This window comes from Heptranchias perlo, chromosome 13, assembly GCF_035084215.1.
Source record: "Heptranchias perlo isolate sHepPer1 chromosome 13, sHepPer1.hap1, whole genome shotgun sequence".
Lineage (NCBI taxonomy): Eukaryota > Metazoa > Chordata > Chondrichthyes > Hexanchiformes > Hexanchidae > Heptranchias > Heptranchias perlo.
The window spans coordinates 54,380,197-54,400,671 of record NC_090337.1 but is presented as its reverse complement, the minus strand read 5'-3'; the positions used below and the strand labels follow the sequence as shown (position 1 = coordinate 54,400,671).

General features: G+C 45.9%; 1 protein-coding gene across 2 annotated transcripts in view; it reads left to right on the top strand.

The window, feature by feature from the left end:
• Positions 1 to 15,582, top strand: part of uggt1 (UDP-glucose glycoprotein glucosyltransferase 1) — a 124,210-nt gene extending 108,628 nt beyond the window's left edge. For both annotated transcript variants that reach the window (XM_067995512.1, XM_067995511.1), the window contains 3 exons: positions 12,757 to 12,873; positions 13,879 to 14,044; positions 15,216 to 15,582. In XM_067995512.1, the coding sequence (XP_067851613.1) occupies positions 12,757 to 12,873; positions 13,879 to 14,044; positions 15,216 to 15,241 (309 nt within the window). In that variant the 3' untranslated portion in view covers positions 15,242 to 15,582. The remainder of the gene's footprint in view (positions 1 to 12,756; positions 12,874 to 13,878; positions 14,045 to 15,215) is intronic.
• Positions 15,583 to 20,475: the final 4,893 nt, after the last annotated feature.

The window sequence follows — 20,475 nt, the reverse complement described above, 5'->3', positions numbered from 1 at the left end:
TTTAACTTTCCCTCTGCAGAAATCGCTGTACTTCACTGATTCAGTTTTGCAGTCAGTAATGACTATGTTTCTCCTTCATAATCATTAGACTGTCAGAAATGTTGAGTCCTTTTTTATCCTCCGATGTACCTAAATCCCTGATTATCGAAGAAATTCATTTAATATCCTTCATCTTTTCCCCATTTTGAATGTGAACTCTTACAAGGTATCTTCTACTCATAGCTGGGCTCTTCTAAACACTGTTGGAATACCCTGCAATAAGTGACACTAAATGAGTTATATTTTGTCTGGCATGATAACTTAGCCAAATGGGGTACTTTTAGGAATTCTTTGATGCCTTAGAATCATAGAAAGGTTGCAGCACGCAAGGAGGCCATTCGGCCTATCGAGTCCGTGCCGGCTCTACACAAGAGCAATCCAGCTAGTCCCACTCCCACCCTATCCCTGTAGCCCTGCAAATTATTTCCTTTCAAGTACTTATCCAGTTCCATTTTGAAAGCCACGATTGAATCTGCCTCCACCACCACCCCCCCCCCCCCCCCCCTCATGTCACCTTTGGTTCTTTTGCCAATCACCTTAAATCTATGTCCTCTGGTTCTTGACCCTTCCGCCAATGGGAACAGTTTCTCTCTATCTATTCTGTCTGGACCCTTCATGATTTTAAATACCTCTATCAAATCTCCTTTCAATCTTCTCTGTTCCAAGGAGACCAACCCCAACTTCTTCAGTTTATCCACATAACTAAAGTCCCTCATCCCTGGAATCATTCGAGTAAATCTTTTCTGCACTCTCTCTAAGGCCTTCACATCTTACGGTGCGGTGCCCAGAACTGGACACAATACTCCAGTTGTGGTCGAACCAGTGTTTTATAAAGGTTCATCATGACTTTCTTGCTTTTGTACTGTATGCCTCTATTTATAAAGCCCAGGATTCTGTATGCTTTTTTAACCGCTTTCTCAACCTGCCCTGCCACCTTCAAAAATTTGTGCACATATACCCCCAGATCTCTCTGTTCCTGTACCCCTTTTAGAATTGTGCTTTCTAGTTTATATTGCCTCTCCTCGTTCTTCCTGCCGAAATGTATCACTTTGCATTTTTCTGCGTTAAATTTCATCTGCCACGTGTCCGCCCATGCCCCCAGCCTGTCTATATCCTCTTGAAGCCTATTACTATCCTCTTCACTGTTCACCACACTTCCAAGTTTTGTGTCATCTGCAAATTTGGAAATTGTGCCCTGTACACCCAAGTGCAAGTCATTAATATATATCAAGGAAAGCAGTGGTCCCAGCACTGACCCCTGGGGAACACCACTGTACACCTCCCTCCAGTCCGAAAAACAACCGTTCACCGCTACTCTCTGCTTCCTGTTACTTAGCCAATTCTGTATCCACGCTGCTACTGCCCCCTTTATTCCATGGGCTTCAATCTTGATGACAAGCCTATTATGCGGCACTTTATGAAACACCTTTTGAAAGTCCATATACACCACATCAACTGCATTGCGCTCATCTACTCTCTCTGTTACCTCATCAAAAAACTCTATCAAGTTAGTTAACACAAATTGCCTTTAACAAATCCATGCTGGCTTTCCCTAATCAATCCACACTTCTCCAAGTGACTGCTAATTCTGTCCTGGATTATCGTTTCTAAAAGTTTCCCCACCACCGAGGTTAAACTGATTGGCCTGTAGTTGCCGGGTTTATCCTTACACTTTTTTTTGGTGTAACAGTTGCAGTTCTCCAGTCCTCTGGCACCACCCCCGTATCTAAGGATGTTTGGTAGATTATGGCCAGTGCCTCTGCAATTTCCGCCCTTACTTCCCTCAGCAACCTAGGGTGCATCCCATCTGGACTGGGTGGCTTATCTACTTTAAGTTCCCATGATGTGGAGATGCCGGTGATGGACTGGGGTGGACAAATGTAAGGAATCTTGCAACACCAGGTTATAGTCCAACAAATTTATTTTAAAATCACAAGCTTTCGGAGATTATCTCCATCTGACGAAGGAGATAATCTCCGAAAGCTTGTGATTTTAAAATAAATTTGTTGGACTATAACCTGGTGTTGTAAGATTCCTTACTTTAAGTTCAGCTAGCCTTTCTAGTTCCTCCTCTTTATCAATTTTTAGCCCATCTAGTATCTCAACTACATCTTCCTTTACTGAAACTCTGGCAGCATCTTCTGCAGTAAAGACAGATGCAAAGTACTCATTTGGTACCTCGGCCATGCCCTCCGCCTCTATGCATAGATCTCCTTTTTAGTCCCTGATTGGCTCCACCCCTCCTTTTTACTGCCCATTTGCTGTTTATATGCCTATAGTAGACTTTTGGATTCCCTTTTATGTTTGCCACCAGTCTATTCTCATACTCTCTCTTTGCTCCTCCTGATTTCCTTTTTCACTTCCCCTCTGAACTTTGGTTCACTTCCCCCTCTGAACTCCCCTCTGGTTCTCACTTGTGTTATCAACCTGACATCTGTCATACGACCCTTTTTTCTGCTTCATCTTACTCTCTATCTCTTTAGTCATCAAGGGAGCTCTGGTTTTAGATGCCCTACCCTTCTCCCACATGGCAATATACTTAGACTGCACCCGAATCATCTCCTCCTTAAAGGCCGCCCATTGTTCAATCTTCGATTCCAATTTATCAGGGCCAAATCTTTTCCTTGCAACTACTTTCACTGTTCTTGCCCTTGTATCCGTGCCAGTGAAGTAACTGATATTCTGGCTGGCACTGAAAACTTTGGACTCCACTTTTCTCTTGTCAGATCAAGCACTATGGACACGATTTTAATGAGGCGGTGGGATGGCAGTGGGGGGGGCGCGGGTCAATAGGCGTGCGGCAAACGCGAATAATAAAAACTTACCTTTCCTCACGCGATCACAACTTAATGGTTGGCCATTAATCTTGTTTCTGGGTTTGCTGTCCGAAAGCTGTGCAGCGGGCGGACTGCGCACCCGCATGACAGGCTGTCAGCTGCAGCGTCTAGATTTAAAGGGCCATTGCTCCATTGTATTTTGCTGGAGCAAGGACCAAGAAAACACAGTGGAGCAGCACAGGGGCAAGGCTGCTCCAAGATTCAGCGATGCCACACTTGAGGTGCTGCTGGCCGGGGGGGTGAGGAGGAGGAGGGAACTGCTCTACCCGGCCGACAGGAGGAAGCGCCCTGCCTCTACCAACAAGGCCGAGCTCGAGGTGGCAGAGGAGGTCACGAGCAGGAGCAACATATCCCGCACTTGGGCCTAGCGTAGGAAGCATTTCACTGACCTAACTCGGTCAGCAAAAGTGAGTACACTTACCGATTCTCCTGCATTCTGTGTTGCACATTATCACCTGCCCCCCACCCCCCCCAACTCATTCTGCTCTGTCAAGACTACTCCATCACATTACTCCTCACACCCACTTAAGGCTCATCCTCAACTTACCTGCGCTTCCTGAGCACTTCCTCACCTTCAATTTGTGACCTCACCAGTACCACTCACCCCATTCCTGATCCAATGTGACGTCTCTGTCTCATATTCACCCTCTGATGCACCTCTTTTACGGTCAGCCTCACCCAAACCAATGCATTCATTGGCTGCCCACTTCACCATCACTCACTCACACGTCTCTGCTTTCTCCCCTTGCAGGAGGAATCGCAAAATGCACGTGAGAGGGCGAGGACTGGAGGGGGGCCACAACAATTAGTGGTCCTCACAGACACTGAGCAGGAGGCCCTGGAGATCAGCCGCATCCTCGAGTGCCTGTCCGTCGGGGACACCAAGACTGGCACCCCTCAAACGTGTGGTGACACAAATTTAACATTCATCACGCACAACATGAATTAATTATAACAATGATTGGCATGTTGAACACCTCAGTATGCTCATCACAACATGACACACCTGTGATGATGCTTAATATCGACTTCTGTTCTCTTACAGGCCCTTCAACGTCCGCAGTGACTGGAGAGGGCGATTCCTCAGAGGAGCTCCCGGCCTCTGAGGGTGCACCGTCACATCTTTCTGAGCCATCCACCACCGCAGATACTCCCACCTCGTGGGTCCTAGTGGTCAGTTAGTTGGGTTGGCATCTGGTGAGTCACCACACACAAGTGAGCACGAGCAGACACTGGTGGCAGGGGCAGCTGTGGAGAGCGGTGGACGCAGTCCTCTCCAGGCTCTGCTCAGCTGGACGAAGATGCTGAACCCCAGCGGCCATCCTTTAAAAGGAGAATGATCGAGGGACAGCAGCACATTTGCGAGGTACTGGAACAAGTGCCTCGCGCACTCTCCACAATAGCCCAGAGGAAGGGAGGAGTCCAATTCCTGCATTAGTGGAGTGGTGGCACAGGTACATGAGGGAATCCCTGAGGTAGTTTCACAGGGACATGAGGAACTGTCTGAGATTGTGTCGTAGGTAACTGCGGAAATGTCTGAGATAGTGTTGCAGGTAAGTGTGGGAATGTCTGCGATGGAGAGAAGGCTAGCTTCCATTGAGCTTCAAGCACGGCTCACAAATGAGTCCATTCAGGCCCTAACAATGGCTGTGCAGACTCACGGTGAACAACATTCTGCCGCCTTAAACAGGCAGACAGAAACCTTACAACTGGGCTTCCAAGGCATCATACATGGCTTCCAAACTGCTCTCCAGCAGGGTGGTAGGAGTGATGTGGGCCTGGTCCAGGAGAAGGATGATGTCGAAAGGGGACATGGAAGTGGGGACGCCACTCAAAGTGCTCCCACGTCTCACCCGTTGCCCCCTCTCAACCACTGTCCGCAATGCTGCCTCCTCTCCAGGTGGCCGTGTCTGCCCCTGCACAGGTGCAGGTGGAGCAGTCTTTGGCGGGGACCTCACGGGCTCCAAAAACCAGAGGGTGTAGGCCGAAAGCATCTAAGCAGTCCGGGCATGGACACGAGCAACCTGCCACCACCTCTGCTGCAGTCACAGGGGATGCACCACGTAGAAATAGTAGGAAGAGAAAGGCTAAGGATTTGTGATCACGAAGGGTATGCACAAGAGTGTGTCTGACAGACTGTTGTGTTTTTCAATAATATTGTTTTTTTGTTAAATACACACTAAAAGTTACCATTTTCACCACTACTGACATGTCTTGCCCATTCTTGACTGCCTTTTGTGATAGCGGCCTTTCATGTGGTTCATCATGAAAGGCGACACTTGATGCCACCTAATGGGTGACTTTACAGTGGCTGTATATAAAGTTGCAGGACTGTTTTGTGCAGGTTGGGGGGTTGGGGGCTGGTGTTGGGGCTGCTCTTTCCAGGTTGTATGAGGACTGGACTATTCTCAGTTTGTGAAGTTATGAGTGACTCCCTGGCCTCACGTGCAGCCAGGTGAGCCGCTGCTCTGCCCATGTGTTCGTCCTCCTCCTCCAGCTCCTGCTGCTCCTCTTTAATGTTCATTGCAGGTGTGGATGTTGGGTGAGGGCATGGGGCCTCATCAACCAGTACCCCTCTCTGTTGCGCCATGTTGTGCAGGACACAACACATTACTGTAATGCGACCCACTCTCGCTGATGCGTATTGAAGCGCTCCTCCAGAATGAGCGAGGCACCAAAATTGCATCTTGAGCAGCCCAATCACATGTTCAATTACAGACCTGGTGGCGCTGTGGCTGTCGTATCGACGCTGTTGTTCGCTGATGGGGTTCCTCAGAGGTGTCATCAGCCACGTGTGCAGGGGGTATCCCTTGTCCCCGAGGAGCCAGCCCTTAAGGCTATTCTGTGCGTGGAAGAGGTCCGGGATGTTGGATTCCCTCAGAATGAAGGAAGCGTGGCAGCTGCCAGGGAATCTCACACACACGTGAAGAAATCTTTTGCGGTGGTCACAAATGAGCTGAGCGTTGGTGGAGTGATAACCCTTTCCGTTGATGAACAGCCCTGGCTTGTGTGGAGGTGCTCTGATTGCTATATGTGTGCAATCGATTGCAACTGGGAAGCCAGCCACAGAATGGAATCCCACTGCCCTCTCTGTCTGGCTGAGGTCGTCCATGGGGAAGTTGACATATTGCGAGGCCCCGCGAAACAAATCGTCGGTGACCTGCCTTATGCACTTGTGGGCAGATGACTGAGAGACCCTGGCGGCACCCTGGAATGATCCGGAGGCGAAAAAGTTGAGGGCAGTGGTCACTTTAACAGCGACAGGCAACGAGATGCAGCCAGGCCCAGCTGGGAGCAGCTTGGCATGACGGAGGCTGCGGATGTCTGCGACCACCTGGCGACTCACTCTCAACCTCCGTATGCACTGCTTCTCAGAGAGGTCCAGGAAGCTAAGCCTTGGTCTGTAGACCCTCTGACGAGGGTAGCGCCTCCTGTGACGTCAGTCCCTCTGTTCTCCTCTGTGCTCTTGTGCAGGTGCCTGTGGCACGGTACTGTTGTGGAGCTTGAAGTGGCGGATGTGCACACTGAGCCTGGCGAGGATGGTGATGTTCCTCATCCTCGGATGTACCGGTGAATGCAGCCGTCGCTCCCCCCATCCTGATGGTGTCAGTTTGAGAGGATCTGAAAAGTTGGTAAATATGTGTAAACAGAACAATTCTGAGTAGAAACCAAGAATTTTCAATCTGAATACAAAGATCTCCCAGCCAAAAGTTTGTCTGAGAGAACTGAGTGCCCTGCTGCAATAACTCACCTTTTATTCCCTTCTGTCAAACAGGGATTTAAATATCCAAATGGCTGCTGGCTGCAACCCAACTACTTTCCCGTGCTGTATTTCACACAGCATGAGAAAGACGTTTAGGCAGCGTTGAAATTGCTTGCCTTCGTAGTTAATTGCATTTATGGATTTTTTTTTTAATTAGTTGAATTGCTGCTTTAAATATCGTCCTGCTGGCTTTAATTGGTTCGGGAACGGAGTGCGCACCCAGATGGCTCTGGGTCGTGCATGTTCTTGGCGTGTTGGAACCGGGATTTCTGCTGAACTATTTTATTTGCCCCCTGTGCACCTGCAGATTTCTTTTAAAATCGTGCCCTATATCTTAGTTCAGTCATACATGTTCTGCTGGCTCCTGTAAAAATTCTGCCTATCACACTGAGTGTCTTGATCAATCTAACGTATTCTAAGGTTCTGCTTGTAACTTCTATAAAACCACTATCCAGAGCACTTTAATGCAGTGTTATTGAAAAGAAGTGTCAACTGCTGCCTTCTTGCCTCTCCAGCAACCAGTCCTTTTGGCCCTTTGCCAAAGCTGTGTCTCTTCAGCAATCCTCCTTTTCACTTTTCTTCTGTCCTGGTGGTACTGTTGCCAGCTCTACTACAACAAAAGTTAATGTTTTTGCTTACTTTTTCCCCCTTAACACTAATTGCAATGACTTTGGTCAAGAACCTCCATACATTGCTCTCTCTGTTCAGCTATTATGACTGAGATGCAGTTTTATCCCCACCATGTCTGTTGGATCCTTTACGCTATCAAGCCTCCAATAAGACCTCTGATCATGTTGGTAACTTCACATCCTAAAGATACCTACCTCCAAACTTAGTCCCATCATGTGCCATCAATTCAATTTCTATTTCCAGTCTTCCTTTCCTTCATCGTGGAGATTTTCTCATGTTCATCCAATCCCTAAGAAAAGTGTTTTCTCTTGCCCTTCAAACTAACATCCTATTGCCCTAACGTTGGTAATTTCTAAAGTGATGTTATTCCTAGTGGGCATACTGGACAAGAAGGTCGACGAGTGACGAGAATGGGACAGTTGGGGTTGCTGCTCATAAGGAAGTAGTGTCAGATGCCTCAATGGCCCCTTCAGCAAAGGCAGAGAGAGGCACAGAGGATAGCTGTGAGCCTATTTGAGGGGTATTAAAGCTCAGAATGGCAACAGGAGATTCGGAAGATGGATTGGCAGTGCTGGGTTGGGATTTAACTCTGACTCTTGTTAGATTACAGTTTGATATTGGGTATCGTGCCTCACCCAAAAGGACATTCTTCATGCCTGAGCCTAAATAGTTTATACTTCGCTGACTTGCCTGACCCTGTTTCTACCACCCCCAACGCCCCCACACATGCATTTTCCAATTGGGGTCATTGAATGGCAATCAGTTTAGGGAGAATTGGCTGATTTTTGTTTTTCCCCAGACGGATTGAGGCAATTGTAAATGCTGTCCCTGCCGAGATCATCAATCTTAGCATAGACCAGGAAAAAAAATTCTATTTTTAATTAAATGTCATAAGAGAAATGGATTTTACTCCTATATGTATCAAATTGTACCATTTTTAATTATAAATTTACAGTGAGTAATGCCAGTTCTCTCATTGTAACACTGATATAATACAACCTTTAATATGATAGGCATTGTTTAATGCTTTTATAGTAAGAGATAAATGCGTATAAAACACCCTCAATAATAATGCACTTTTTCTGGTCCTATAAATACAAGCCCAAAGTATGTTTGGTTAACAGCAGTCCAAATATTTTATTTTTTCTTAAAACCTTTCCCTGCATTCTTGAAACAAGCTGCTAGTGTCAGAAATTGCAGGTAATTAACTAGAGATTTTAATAGAAGAGCGCATTACCTTGTCATGACTTAAGAGGTGTGTTACTAGGCAGCTCACTTGCATAAATCATAATGAGCTTTGTACTTTGAATGCTGATCTTAGTTTGGGCTCACCCTCAACTCTCCATGTTCGCGAGCAAAAGGCAGTTCCATAAGCAGATCCAAATGTCCTATTGTACTTCTGTCTATGACGGGAATGGGAGTAGTGTGTTACGCAATTATCGCAATATTTCGCACTGCTGTATGTTCTACAATGCAATGCACACTGAAAGGTAAAAAAAGAAGTTAACTCATATCGTTCAGGCTAAAATTGATTTATTTACAACAATTTATCGTTACAAAGATGCAAAATAGTATAGCAAGAGACTATCAGTACAAATATTTAGAAAACAAGGTTTGATCAGTCTATAAGAGTTTAAATCTCTTCTTCAGAAACCTATTCCTTGCACAGTCTGATAACCTGCAAGACTTCTTGGTGTGATGTTTGTACATGACTGAAGCAATATTATTGCACAATAACAATCCTTCTGGACAGTTAAGTACATTGGTCTGGAATTCACTGCAATGGCGATGTTGGCGACAAATGCCATAAGTTAGACTGTTGTACTCCCCGATCCTCCAGTGGCGAATTCATGCCACAATTTGCTGGAAAAATAATTAGAATACGCCGTAGTGAACATAGCGGTGGGTCGGGAGCAGCACTATCAAGATCTGATATACATCCAAGGTACCAGGGCCCGATAAAGTACGGAACAACAGGTTATTTAACAAGGACGCATTTAGGAGAAGTGGCTCCAATCTAATAAAGTGGGGGTGGGCCACAGTACGTACGGACAGAAGATCCTGGTCGGGTTTAGTTTGGTTGATTGAGTTTGTACTGAAACAATATAAATCGGCCTTAAGAAGGAACCCGTATGCAAAGGGTTGTCTCCCGAACAACTTGCGATTCCTAGCCATATTTCATTATCAGTAGCAATCCATGCTTAGCATACAAGCTCAATAAATATTAATATAAAAATATCAGCCTGGCTGTCAACACACTTGCTTTATTACTTAATTGAGGTTCAAGATTTCAATGAAGTTCCTAGAATAAGTCAGTAAAAATTTTACCCTCAGGCAACCGAGCTGAGTGATTGAATACTTTACTGATTCTGAGCCCTCCAGCATCATTCAGCAATGGTCTAAGTGGCCGTGGTGATCACAGTGGCGTTAATTCAACAAACTCAAACTCGCCATTGATTTTAATGAGGGGCGGAGCGATGCTAATTAACGTTCACCTTTTTTGGCGAGGGTCTCTGGAGCAGCGCAAAAGTCCCAGCAAATTATGGCGTCGTGCATGTAATGGCATAAGTCAGACATGCCGTAATTTCCTGGTATTTCGGTACTATAATGGCAGATGCCGTAAACGCACCATTACTTTGGTGCAAGTTTACAGTGAATTCAGGCCCATGGTCTTTCACCTCAAAGACCAAGGCATTTCAAGAATCCAATTAACTGAAGACTATTTTAAATTCACAATATATTAGCCTATCTAAAACTTAATATGAGAAAAAACATAAAAAAGATTTTATTGTTTGCAGCAAGATGGAACTCTGCTTCTGTCACAGTTGCTAAGTGTTTTTCATGCAGAGAACAGTTAATACCTCTCTGCAGTGGCAGATCATTATGGGATCGTTATTAACGGATATAGGAATGATTGACCATGGTGAAATAGGTAGTTAATAGTTTAAATGCTTCTTCGATAAGTTGCACAAATGAAGCAATCATTCAAAACTTGTTTACTACAATTTTAGAAAGGTCAATGTGAAAATAGAATCAGGACATAAGAAATTTGATGCAGACTTGACTTCAAACCACACATTAAAAGACTTATGAATGCTCTTTGGACATGGTGCTTCCATTGTGACTTGTGATTTGTGCACTCTCATTTGGTGACTTACAAATCCTTTTGTTCTAACCCCACTTTGCCAGCTTCTATGACATGTCCTCATGACACCAGAATGATTATTAATGGGGTTTTAGTAAATATTTTGATAAATACTTCTTCTGTCATGAGAAAAAAAGGTGCAAGTTATCCTGGGAATACATAGGACCTAGTTTGTTGGGGTGGCTGTCTTTCTGAGCTATATAGAACAAAGTATGCTTTGATGAAACATGAATGAGCAAATCGAGACAGATGGAGTTCAAAGTGGGGAAGTGTGAGGTCATCCACTTTGGATCCAAGAATGACAAATTGGAATATTTTCTAAATGGCGAGAAACTAGGAACTGTAGAGGAGCAAAGGGATTTGGGTGTCCATGTACACAAATTGCTAAAAGCTAGTGCACAGGTCCAAAAAGTAATCAAAAAGATTAATAGAATGTTGGCCTTTATCTCAAACAGGCTGGAATACAAAGGGGAGGAAGTTATGCTTCAGCTGTACTTGGTCAAACCCCAACTGGAGTACTGCATTCAGTTTTGGTTACTGCACCTCAGGAAGGATATGTTGGCCTTGAAGGGGTTACAGGGCAAATTCACTGGAATACCCAGACTCCAAGGGTTAAATTATGAGGATAGGTTGCATAAACTTGGTTTGTATTACTTTAAGTTTAGAAGGTTCAGGGGCAATCTAATTGAAGTATTTAAAATAATCAAGAGATTTGACATGGTAATTACAGAGGAACTATTTCCTTTGGTGGAGAAATCCAGAATAAGGGGGCACAATCTTAATATTAGATCTAGGCTATTTAGAAGTGAAATGAGGATGCACTTTTTCACACAAAGGATAGTGGAAATCTGGAACTCTCAACGCCAAATGACTGGATGCTGGGTCAGTTGAAATTGTCAAGCCTGAGATCGATAGATTTTTGTTAGGTAAGGGTATCAAGGGATAGCAATCAAAGGTGGGTAAATGGATTTGAGGTACAGATCAGCCATGATTGTATTGAATGGCAGATTAGACTTGAGGGACTGAATGGCCTACTCCTGTTCCTGTGTTCCACTTTGCAGATAATCTGTTTTCTTTATTGGGAGAAAAAAAATGTAAACAGTGCATACTGTAGTAGAGGCTGTCATCAGGAGAGCGACATTTTCCTCTCCTTTCCCCCTCCCCCTACCCCTTCCAACTTCTCCGTCTCAGATAATAGAGGTGGAATTCTCTCATTCATAATGCAGGATTTGGTCATCTTTCTAAATTGATATGTCATCCCCACAAGATGCCAAAATGCTCTCTCCACCCCTGCTTTGTCTGCATTTCAGGAAGCTTTTTTTTGCTGCTCAATGCCCTGCATCTCAAGATAGGATTACATTGTGAAATAAAATCTAAATAGTTCCTCTTGAGTTCGAATGTGTTCGAATTCCAGGAATGTTCATCCTGATCTGAGGCACAATCACTGGAGTTCTGGTGTTCCATTTTTGCACTGAGTAAAGTAGCCTTTGTGTAGCTATAACCAGTACCTGACCATTCACAGGGTTTGTCAAAAGGAAAAATGAAATTAGCAGTAACATTAATAGACAGTCAGGCTGATCAGCATGATTTCTTACTGTCTTGGATCGAATAAGGTGTTAACCGTAGCTCAGTGTTAGCACTCTCTCCTCCAAGTCAGAAGGTTGTGAGTTCAAGTCCCACTCCAGGGACTTGAGCACAAAATTTAGGCTAGCACTTCAATGCAGTACTGAGGGAACGCTGCACTGTCAGAGGTGCTGTCTTTCAGATGAGACGTTAAGTCGAGGCCCCATCAGCCATCTCAGGTGGATGTAAAAGATCCCACGGTACCATTCAGAGAAGAGCAGGGAAGTTCTCCCCTGGTGTCCTGGCTGATACTTACCCTTCAACAATCACTAAAACAAATTATCTGGTCATTATCGCGTTGCTATTTGTGGGAGCTTGCTGTGCGCAAATTGGCTGCCGCATCTCCTACATTACAACAGTGACTACACTTCAAAAGTACTTAATTGGCTCTAAAGCACTTTGGGACATCCTGAGGTTGCGAAAGGCGCTATATAAATACAAGTTACTCCTATAATTAATTTTGGCCAACATCAGCGAGTTAGAAATCGCAGTGGCTGACTGATGACAGTGGGGATTGGTGTTATGACTAATGTATTTACAGTCACACCGTCCAACTTTTGTGTGGGCAGCAGCAGATTTTCTTCTATAATGTAAACAAGCTTAAATCAAAGAAATAGTAATTAATGGAACTTATTAATTTAAAGGTGCAGAAATCCATAATAATCAGAAGCTGCTTAAAATTACTTACTTTGTTTTTGTCTGGTAAATTTGTTTTACAGGATCTGCCTAACAACATGATCCATCAAGTGCCTATTAAATCCCTCCCCCAGCACTGGCTATGGTGTGAGACATGGTGTGATGAAGAATCTAAGAAGAGAGCTAAAACTATTGATTTGGTAGGTACACGAGTGAGTTTCTGTTCACTGAGACATCAAAATGATTTTTTTTTTGTCATAGATTGCAAGTGGATCTAGGTATAATGGGACAATGGGCCCCTGTCTGGCTGATGTCTTTTAATATAGATAAATGTAGTGTGATGCACTTGGGTAGGGGCAACTCCAAGGACATGAACACCATGCAGAGTTGAGTGTACAAAGCTTTTCAGCAGGAGAAGGACCTGGGGGTTATAGTGCATGAGTCCTTAAAGGTCCATAACCAATGCCACGAGGTTATTGTGAAAGTAAATAGGGTGTTAAGATGTATTGCCCGCCAATTCAATGTAAACCAAAAAACACTATCCTCTCTTTGTATAAGGCCTTGGTCAGGCCACACCTAGAATACTGTGCCCAGTTGTAGTCCCGTCACATGGTGAGGATATGAACATCCTGGAAAAGGTTCAGAGGAGGACCACTAGATTGATACCTACTTTGAGGACCCATGGTTACCTGGAAAGACTGAGAGAACTCGTGCTTTTTACTTTGGAAAATTGTCAACTTCATGGAGATAGGATTGAAGTCTTTAAAATAATGAAAGCATTAGTCTCTGTCCAAGTAGATAATTGGAGCCATTTATTAATTTAAAACTTAATTTTTTGGGGCCTTTTAGGCTGCACTGCCGATCACACTAGTCGGATTGTGCACGGAACCCACTCTAATTAGTTCTGTCCCAGTTCTGTGCATGTCATAGGACCCCGATTTACATATTAAAAGGTGCCTATTGCCTAAAACTGGTGGTTGCTTTGGTCGCCCAGCTTAGGTCCCTGTAAATATGGCAGTGGCCAGAGCTTTGACGTTAATGGGTCGGTTTGTGTTTTTACCACCCCGTTAAAGCCGGTACCAGTGAGTTAAAATTGGTCTCATTGACTAATGTGTTAAAATCCATATTAAATTTGTGGGCCTTGTTCATCACCACCTAAATGTTCAGTGAAATCTTAGTGATTGACATTCATTACGTCCTTCTAGTGCAATAACCCAATGACTAAAGAGCCCAAACTGGAGGCAGCTGTGCGGATTGTTCCTGAATGGCAGGACTATGATCAAGAGCTTAAACAGTTTCAGAAGCTGTTCCAAGAGGAGAAATTGAATGGATTGACTCATGCCAGTACAGAAGAAGTAACCAGCACAGAAGGTAAGGTTGATAACATTGTTGCACTTCAGCATATTTAAAAGGCATTTGAAATGAGTCCGTCTCATTTTAGTGAATACATGCATTCTAAATAGGATATCAAAACTGTATTGTATTAATAGTTTGTGACATCTTTGCCAAAGCTGAAAGTGAGTAGAGTTCATAATGACCCAGTGGGTTTCAAAAAAGTTTTCAAAGGCTTTCCCTAAAATGAACATTAAAAAAATCAAAGGCAGTTGATAGAATTAGATCGGATATTAGAGTCAGTATGATGGTTAAGAACCCGATCCATGAGAAACCTGTTGCAGATTCATTACAAATGGTCACAGAACTTAGTTAACTAAATGTCAGTAAATCTAACTACACTATCACTTTTGTGTACAATATTGCAAATATTAAGGGGTCCAGTAAGGGGTCAGTTGCAGCATTGGTGTGTAAAGCAGGAGGCCAACAATGAACTGTTCCTTTAAACTAGCAGCAGCTCCATTAGACAGTGTGGAAAATGAAGTGACGTGTGATCTAAGCTTTTGCTTATATGAACATTTCCCAATGATGGCATGAATGTGAACTGATGCAAATTGTGTTACGTGCAGCCTGCACTGCATTAGCAAAGCATTAAAAAGCTAAAGTAAAAAAGTTACAAGCTGTTAAGTTATCAGGAATTCAAATCAAAATGTGCATGTTACATAGTGAAGATTTTGTATTTTGATTTGGTTTTCACCTGGTCAAATGATGACTTAAAAAATGTAATAAACTTTATGCATAATGTTTAGATTTCTTGTATGAACATTTGTAACGCATCTGGAAGCATAGCACATGGACTGACAGCTGTTCACAGCAAAACAAAATCTGACCAAAAACAGGATAATCTACCAGTCCTGATAAGTAATATGTAAGCAGTATATATTTCTATACCTGTGTGATAATGGTAAAGGAAATGCAGTGTTGCAAGAAGAGTATTGGAGAAGTCGGTCCTTGTAACGAAAGGCTGGATTGGGATTTCATCAGCGATAAAGGAGAGGTCAATGTTATACGCAGGCAGTGCTGCTGATTGAGCACATTTCAATTCAAAAAGGCACTGTAGTGGCATTATGTTGGATTTTATTTTGCTCCAGATGTAGACTTTTTTTCAGTGCTGTGAGTACTAACCTGTGGTATCTCTTTCATTTCACAGATCACGTCCCACATATTGAGCTTTGAGCTGTGAACACGAGACCAGTTTAACTCTGTTTAAGGAGTTGCTCCTTTCTTTTCTACGTGAAATCTTCTCAAATGTGACAGCGCTAAGAGATTGGAATGGGAATGTGTTGTTAGTTGTGTTTTTTTTTATATAGGTGTATTATAATTGGGGTTCAGTTCTGTGGACAGGAAAAACAATGGGGGTGCAAGGATCATTGGAAAATGTATAGGTATTCACCTCAGGGACAAAAAAAATCATGCAAAATCAGCCAGTTTCTATATGTTTGTCAGTGGGGTTTAAGAAAGCCAAAAATCATAGGGATAATTTAAATTCCCAATAATAAAAACTCAAAACCTTTCAATGTATTGATTTTCAGACTCTTGAATTCAAGTTGTCTAGGTTGGTCAGTACAGTACATGTTGATGTATTATTCTTGTCCTTGGAAGAATGTACATGAACACTATAACTCATTCCTGTCTCTCTCTCTCTCTCACATGAGCGCCCGCTCGCCCTCGCCCCCGGCCCGTCGGCCGCTCGCCCTCGCCCCCGGCCCGTCGGCCGCTCGCCCTCGCCCCCGGCCCGTCGGCCGCACGCCCTCGCCCCCGGCCCGTCGGCCCCTCGCCGTCGGCCGCTCGCCCTCTCCCCCGGCCCGTCGGCCGCTCGCCCTCGCCCCAGGCCCGTCGGCCGCTCGCCCCCGCCCCCGGCCCGTCGGCCGCTCGCCCCCGGCCCGTCGGCCGCTCGCCCCCGCCCCCGGCCCGTCGGCCGCTCGCCCCCGCCCCCGGCCCGTCGGCCGCTCGCCCCCGCCCCCGGCCCGTCGGCCGCTCGCCCCCGCCCCCGGCCCGTCGGCCGCTCGCCCCGGCCCGTCGGCCGCTCGCCCCCCGCCCCCGGCCCGTCGGCCGCTCGCCCCCGCCCCCGGCCCGTCGGCCGCTCGCCCCGGCCCGTCGGCCGCTCGCCCCGGCCCGTCGGCCGCTCGCCCCCGCCCCCGGCCCGTCGGCCGCTCGCCCCCGCCCCCGGCCCGTCGGCCGCTCGCCCCCGCCCCCGGCCCGTCGGCCGCTCGCCCCCGCCCCCGGCCCGTCGGCCGCTCGCCCCCGCCCCCGGCCCGTCGGCCGCTCGCCCCCGCCCCCGGCCCGTCGGCCGCTCGCCCCCGCCCCCGGCCCGTCGGCCGCTCGCCCCCGCCCCCGGCCCGTCGGCCGCTCGCCCCCGCCCCCGGCCCGTCGGCCGCTCGCCCCCGCCCCCGGCCCGTCGGCCGCTCGCCCCCGCCCCCGGCCCGTCGGCCGCTCGCCCCCGCCCCCGGCCCGTCGGCCGCTCGCCCCCGCCCCCGGCCCGTCGGCCGCTCGCCCCCGCCCCGTCGGCCGCTCGCCCCCGCCCGCTCCCGCTATGTCCGTCGCTCTCTCCCCCGCCCGCTCCCGCTATGTCCGTCGCTCTCTCCCCCGCCCGCTCCCGCTATGTCCGTCGCTCTCTCCCCCGCCCGCTCCCGCTATGTCCGTCGCTCTCTCCCCCGCCCGCTCCCGCTATGTCCGTCGCTCTCTCCCCCGCCCGCTCCCGCTATGTCCGTCGCTCTCTCCCCCGCCCGCTCCCGCTATGTCCGTCGCTCTCTCCCCCGCCCGCTCCCGCTATGTCCGTCGCTCTCTCCCCCGCCCGCTCCCGCTATGTCCGTCGCTCTCTCCCCCGCCCGCTCCCGCTATGTCCGTCGCTCTCTCCCCCGCCCGCTCCCGCTATGTCCGTCGCTCTCTCCCCCGCCCGCTCCCGCTATGTCCGTCGCTCTCTCCCCCGCCCGCTCCCGCTATGTCCGTCGCTCTCTCCCCCGCCCGCTCCCGCTATGTCCGTCGCTCTCTCCCCCGCCCGCTCCCGCTATGTCCGTCGCTCTCTCCCCCGCCCGCTCCCGCTATGTCCGTCGCTCTCTCCTGCCCGCTCCCGCTATGTCCGTCGCTCTCTCCCCCGCCCGCTCCCGCTATGTCCGTCGCTCTCTCCCCCGCCCGCTCCCGCTATGTCCGTCGCTCTCTCCTGCCCGCTCCCGCTATGTCCGTCGCTCTCTCCTGCCCGCTCCCGCTATGTCCGTCGCTCTCTCCTGCCCGCTCCCGCTATGTCCGTCGCTCTCTCCTGCCCGCTCCCGCTATGTCCGTCGCTCTCTCGCGCGGCCTCTCTCACACATTCACACTCTGTCTCTACTGAAGGGCAGAACAAGGTGAATCTTTATTTGAAGTTAACGTATTCTATCCTATAAGCCTGTATTTTCAGCAGGATACTCCAATGGCTCAGCTGCTGTGTTGTACACAGCAGTGTGTGAGTAATCGAGACATCACAATGCAAGATTGCAAGATCTGGCAATTTGTGTATGTAAAGTTTTATTGTGGAATATACAGCTATGCTACATTGTTTAGTCTTTATTACTGTTGTTTTATAGAAAACAGTTTTCCATTTGAATATGTGAAATATAGATCACATGGTGTCTATGTAAAGGGTCTAGGATATCTACTACCCTGTGGACAACAGTGACTGTCTATTAGTAATGCAGTATTTGTTGTTTATTCCCTTGCACTCCAAAATTTCTTCCCAGGCCCAAAATTAGCTCTTTGGTCATTCATACATCGGAGACCTTGAACTAGTGTAAATCCAGCCTAATCTTCAAAGTCTGTGTGCAAACTTTCAGGATGCACCCTTTCACTGTTGTTTCTACACAACTACGGTATATCTTCAGTGTAAACCAGCAAGCAGATTAGCGTCTGTATAAATGGCCTAAAGTGCACTTCGTCTTTACACAAATCAACAATCCTCCGATGCACACATGCTTGTATTCAATGCTATCCGGATTTACTTTTATTAACCCTGCTCAATTGTATTGTAACTAGGGGAAGGAACTTCTTTATTGCACTTGATGCCTGAAGTGACTTATAAGGGAGCGGCTGCTTGTATCATTGTTGCTTATAGATTGCATACCTCAAAGGGTAGAATATTGCTGTGATTGCAGCAGACTTGTATCGAAGGGAATTCATCACCGATGCACCACCGTACAGAATATTATCAGAAGTTTATCATATCTGAGCTAGTGGTTTTTATTCATCACTTCAGACTTTCACCAGTGCTAGGGAAATTTCACATGCTGCTTACTTGCCTCGAATTCCATTGCAATAATGGAACATGAACTTCAGTGTGTGGCTTACTGCTTCAGGTGCATTTTACATAATTATGCTTCAATGAAGCATGGATATTTCTGATGCAAAAATCATACAGAAGATGAACTGTAAACTTTCACAACCAGCCCGGATAGAAAGCATCAAGAAAACCCCTCCTTAATTATATGATGTGGTGTTCGTTGTCAAAAGTATTTATCATTCTTTTTTGTTTAATATTATTTGCACTCAGTTTTGCCTGTTGTGATTGTGTTCTGATATTGAAGGGGAAAAAGGCTTTGGCATATTGCAGACAACATAAGAACTCGGAACTTTGAGAAGATAGCAAATGAGCGCACAACTAAGTTTCAAGAAGTTGCTTACATTTAGTTTTCGCACTGTGTGCTGACCAGGTCTGAATTATATCGTCAAAATAAAAGGCTGCGGGAATACTTGGGTAGCACCAGCGAGCTGGAACATTCCTTTCACCATGAGGGAGCAAAGTTTGACTCGTAACCTAAGTTGTTTGAAAGAAAGTCTCATTTCTCTGTTGGTCAAATGAAATGACTTTGAGGAATCTTGATCTTGTTTTTAGTGAGTTGAAGTCTACAGCATAAAACCACCCATAATTCAGCCTTACTTGACACTAAACGGGGTTCTAATTAGTGGTTGTAAAGGTGGCTGGTGTGGGAACAAGTAATGTGTCACACTGCTGTACAGTAACAGTGTGTTCACAGGGAGTGGCTGCCTTACTAAGTTTGTAAAAATAGAAACACCTTAAAACGTCTTCATTACGAAGTATTGTAAAACACGAGAGATTGAAGTCCCCACTGATAGCTTGTGTAGACCGGATTTGAAATGTACCAAAAATTGACTTGTCTCAAGTTCTTTAAGTTCTCATACTCAAGTTGTAATGGAAACATTTGTCCAGTCACAGCCAGTGCTAGCAACTAGAATTTTCTAAAGTTAAGATGCTGTATTCAGTAATAAATAACAAAGTTTAAATGCAGCATGTATTCCACTGTTGCCCTTTTAGGATTCTACAGCTGAAATGTGAACTTTGGTGTATTTATGATTATGAATTTGCAGTTTGAAAAACCTTTCCAGTGTTTTGTACGATGGCAAGATTGGTTTCCGTGACCTGTAAAATACAAGTCAAATTGTTTGTCTTATGTGACATCAAAATGTTGGACATTTTCCTTCAATTTGAGCAATAAGGCGAACTGTCTCTCTAAACTCAAATATTGCAGTATAAAGCCTCACTCTCACACACTTGTATTCTGGCATGTCTGAAACACTCACCTTCCAGTTATATGGAAGACTGTTCTATCAGCCCCTTCTGCTCCACAGTGACCCACCGCTGTTCTGTGAAAATATTTTTCTAAACTTTGCTTCCTCTATAAGCACCACTGATGAAAAGACTTGCTTAAATCCTAAAGTGGCTTAAATATCCTCCTAAAGTGATATTTATTTACAGTGAGCCACACTGATTATCATCTGCTGTACTGTCACTTTCTCTAGCATGTGATATTTTCCGATAGATTCTCATGCATTTTACATCTGTCACTATATTTTCTTCATTAGCTCGTGAACTATTGTCTTTATTTCTTTTAAATAAAAACACCGAAAAGGATTTATGACGACCAGATATTTAGATAAACACACACCTTGATTCAGTGGTTCCATTGGATTTTAGGTGTGTGTGCTTTCTTTAGTAAAGTATTTTTTTGTCTTTTTTAATTGCTGGTAGTGAGCCTCTTGACCCACAGTGGCAACTCTGATGCAGAATGCTTGAAAGAATGAAATTGTATGCCAAGGCCTATTAATTACCATCAAATCACATAGCTAATTTAGGGCTATGAAAAATAATCACAATTGCTATTTTTAAACTGTATAAATGGAATATTGTGCATTTCTCATCACCACACTTGAGAAGTGACACGCATTGGAAAAGGTTCGAAGACCAACAATAATGACTCCAAATGAAAACTGGATGAGTGATGAGGAAAGATGGGAGATGCTTAAGCCCCACAGTCTAGAAAGAGGATGGGAAAAGTCATTAAAGTATATAAAGTATAAAATGGCCAACTTTATGAGATGAACCCTCAATGTTGCTTTAAAGTCACTAAGGCCAGTAGAACAAG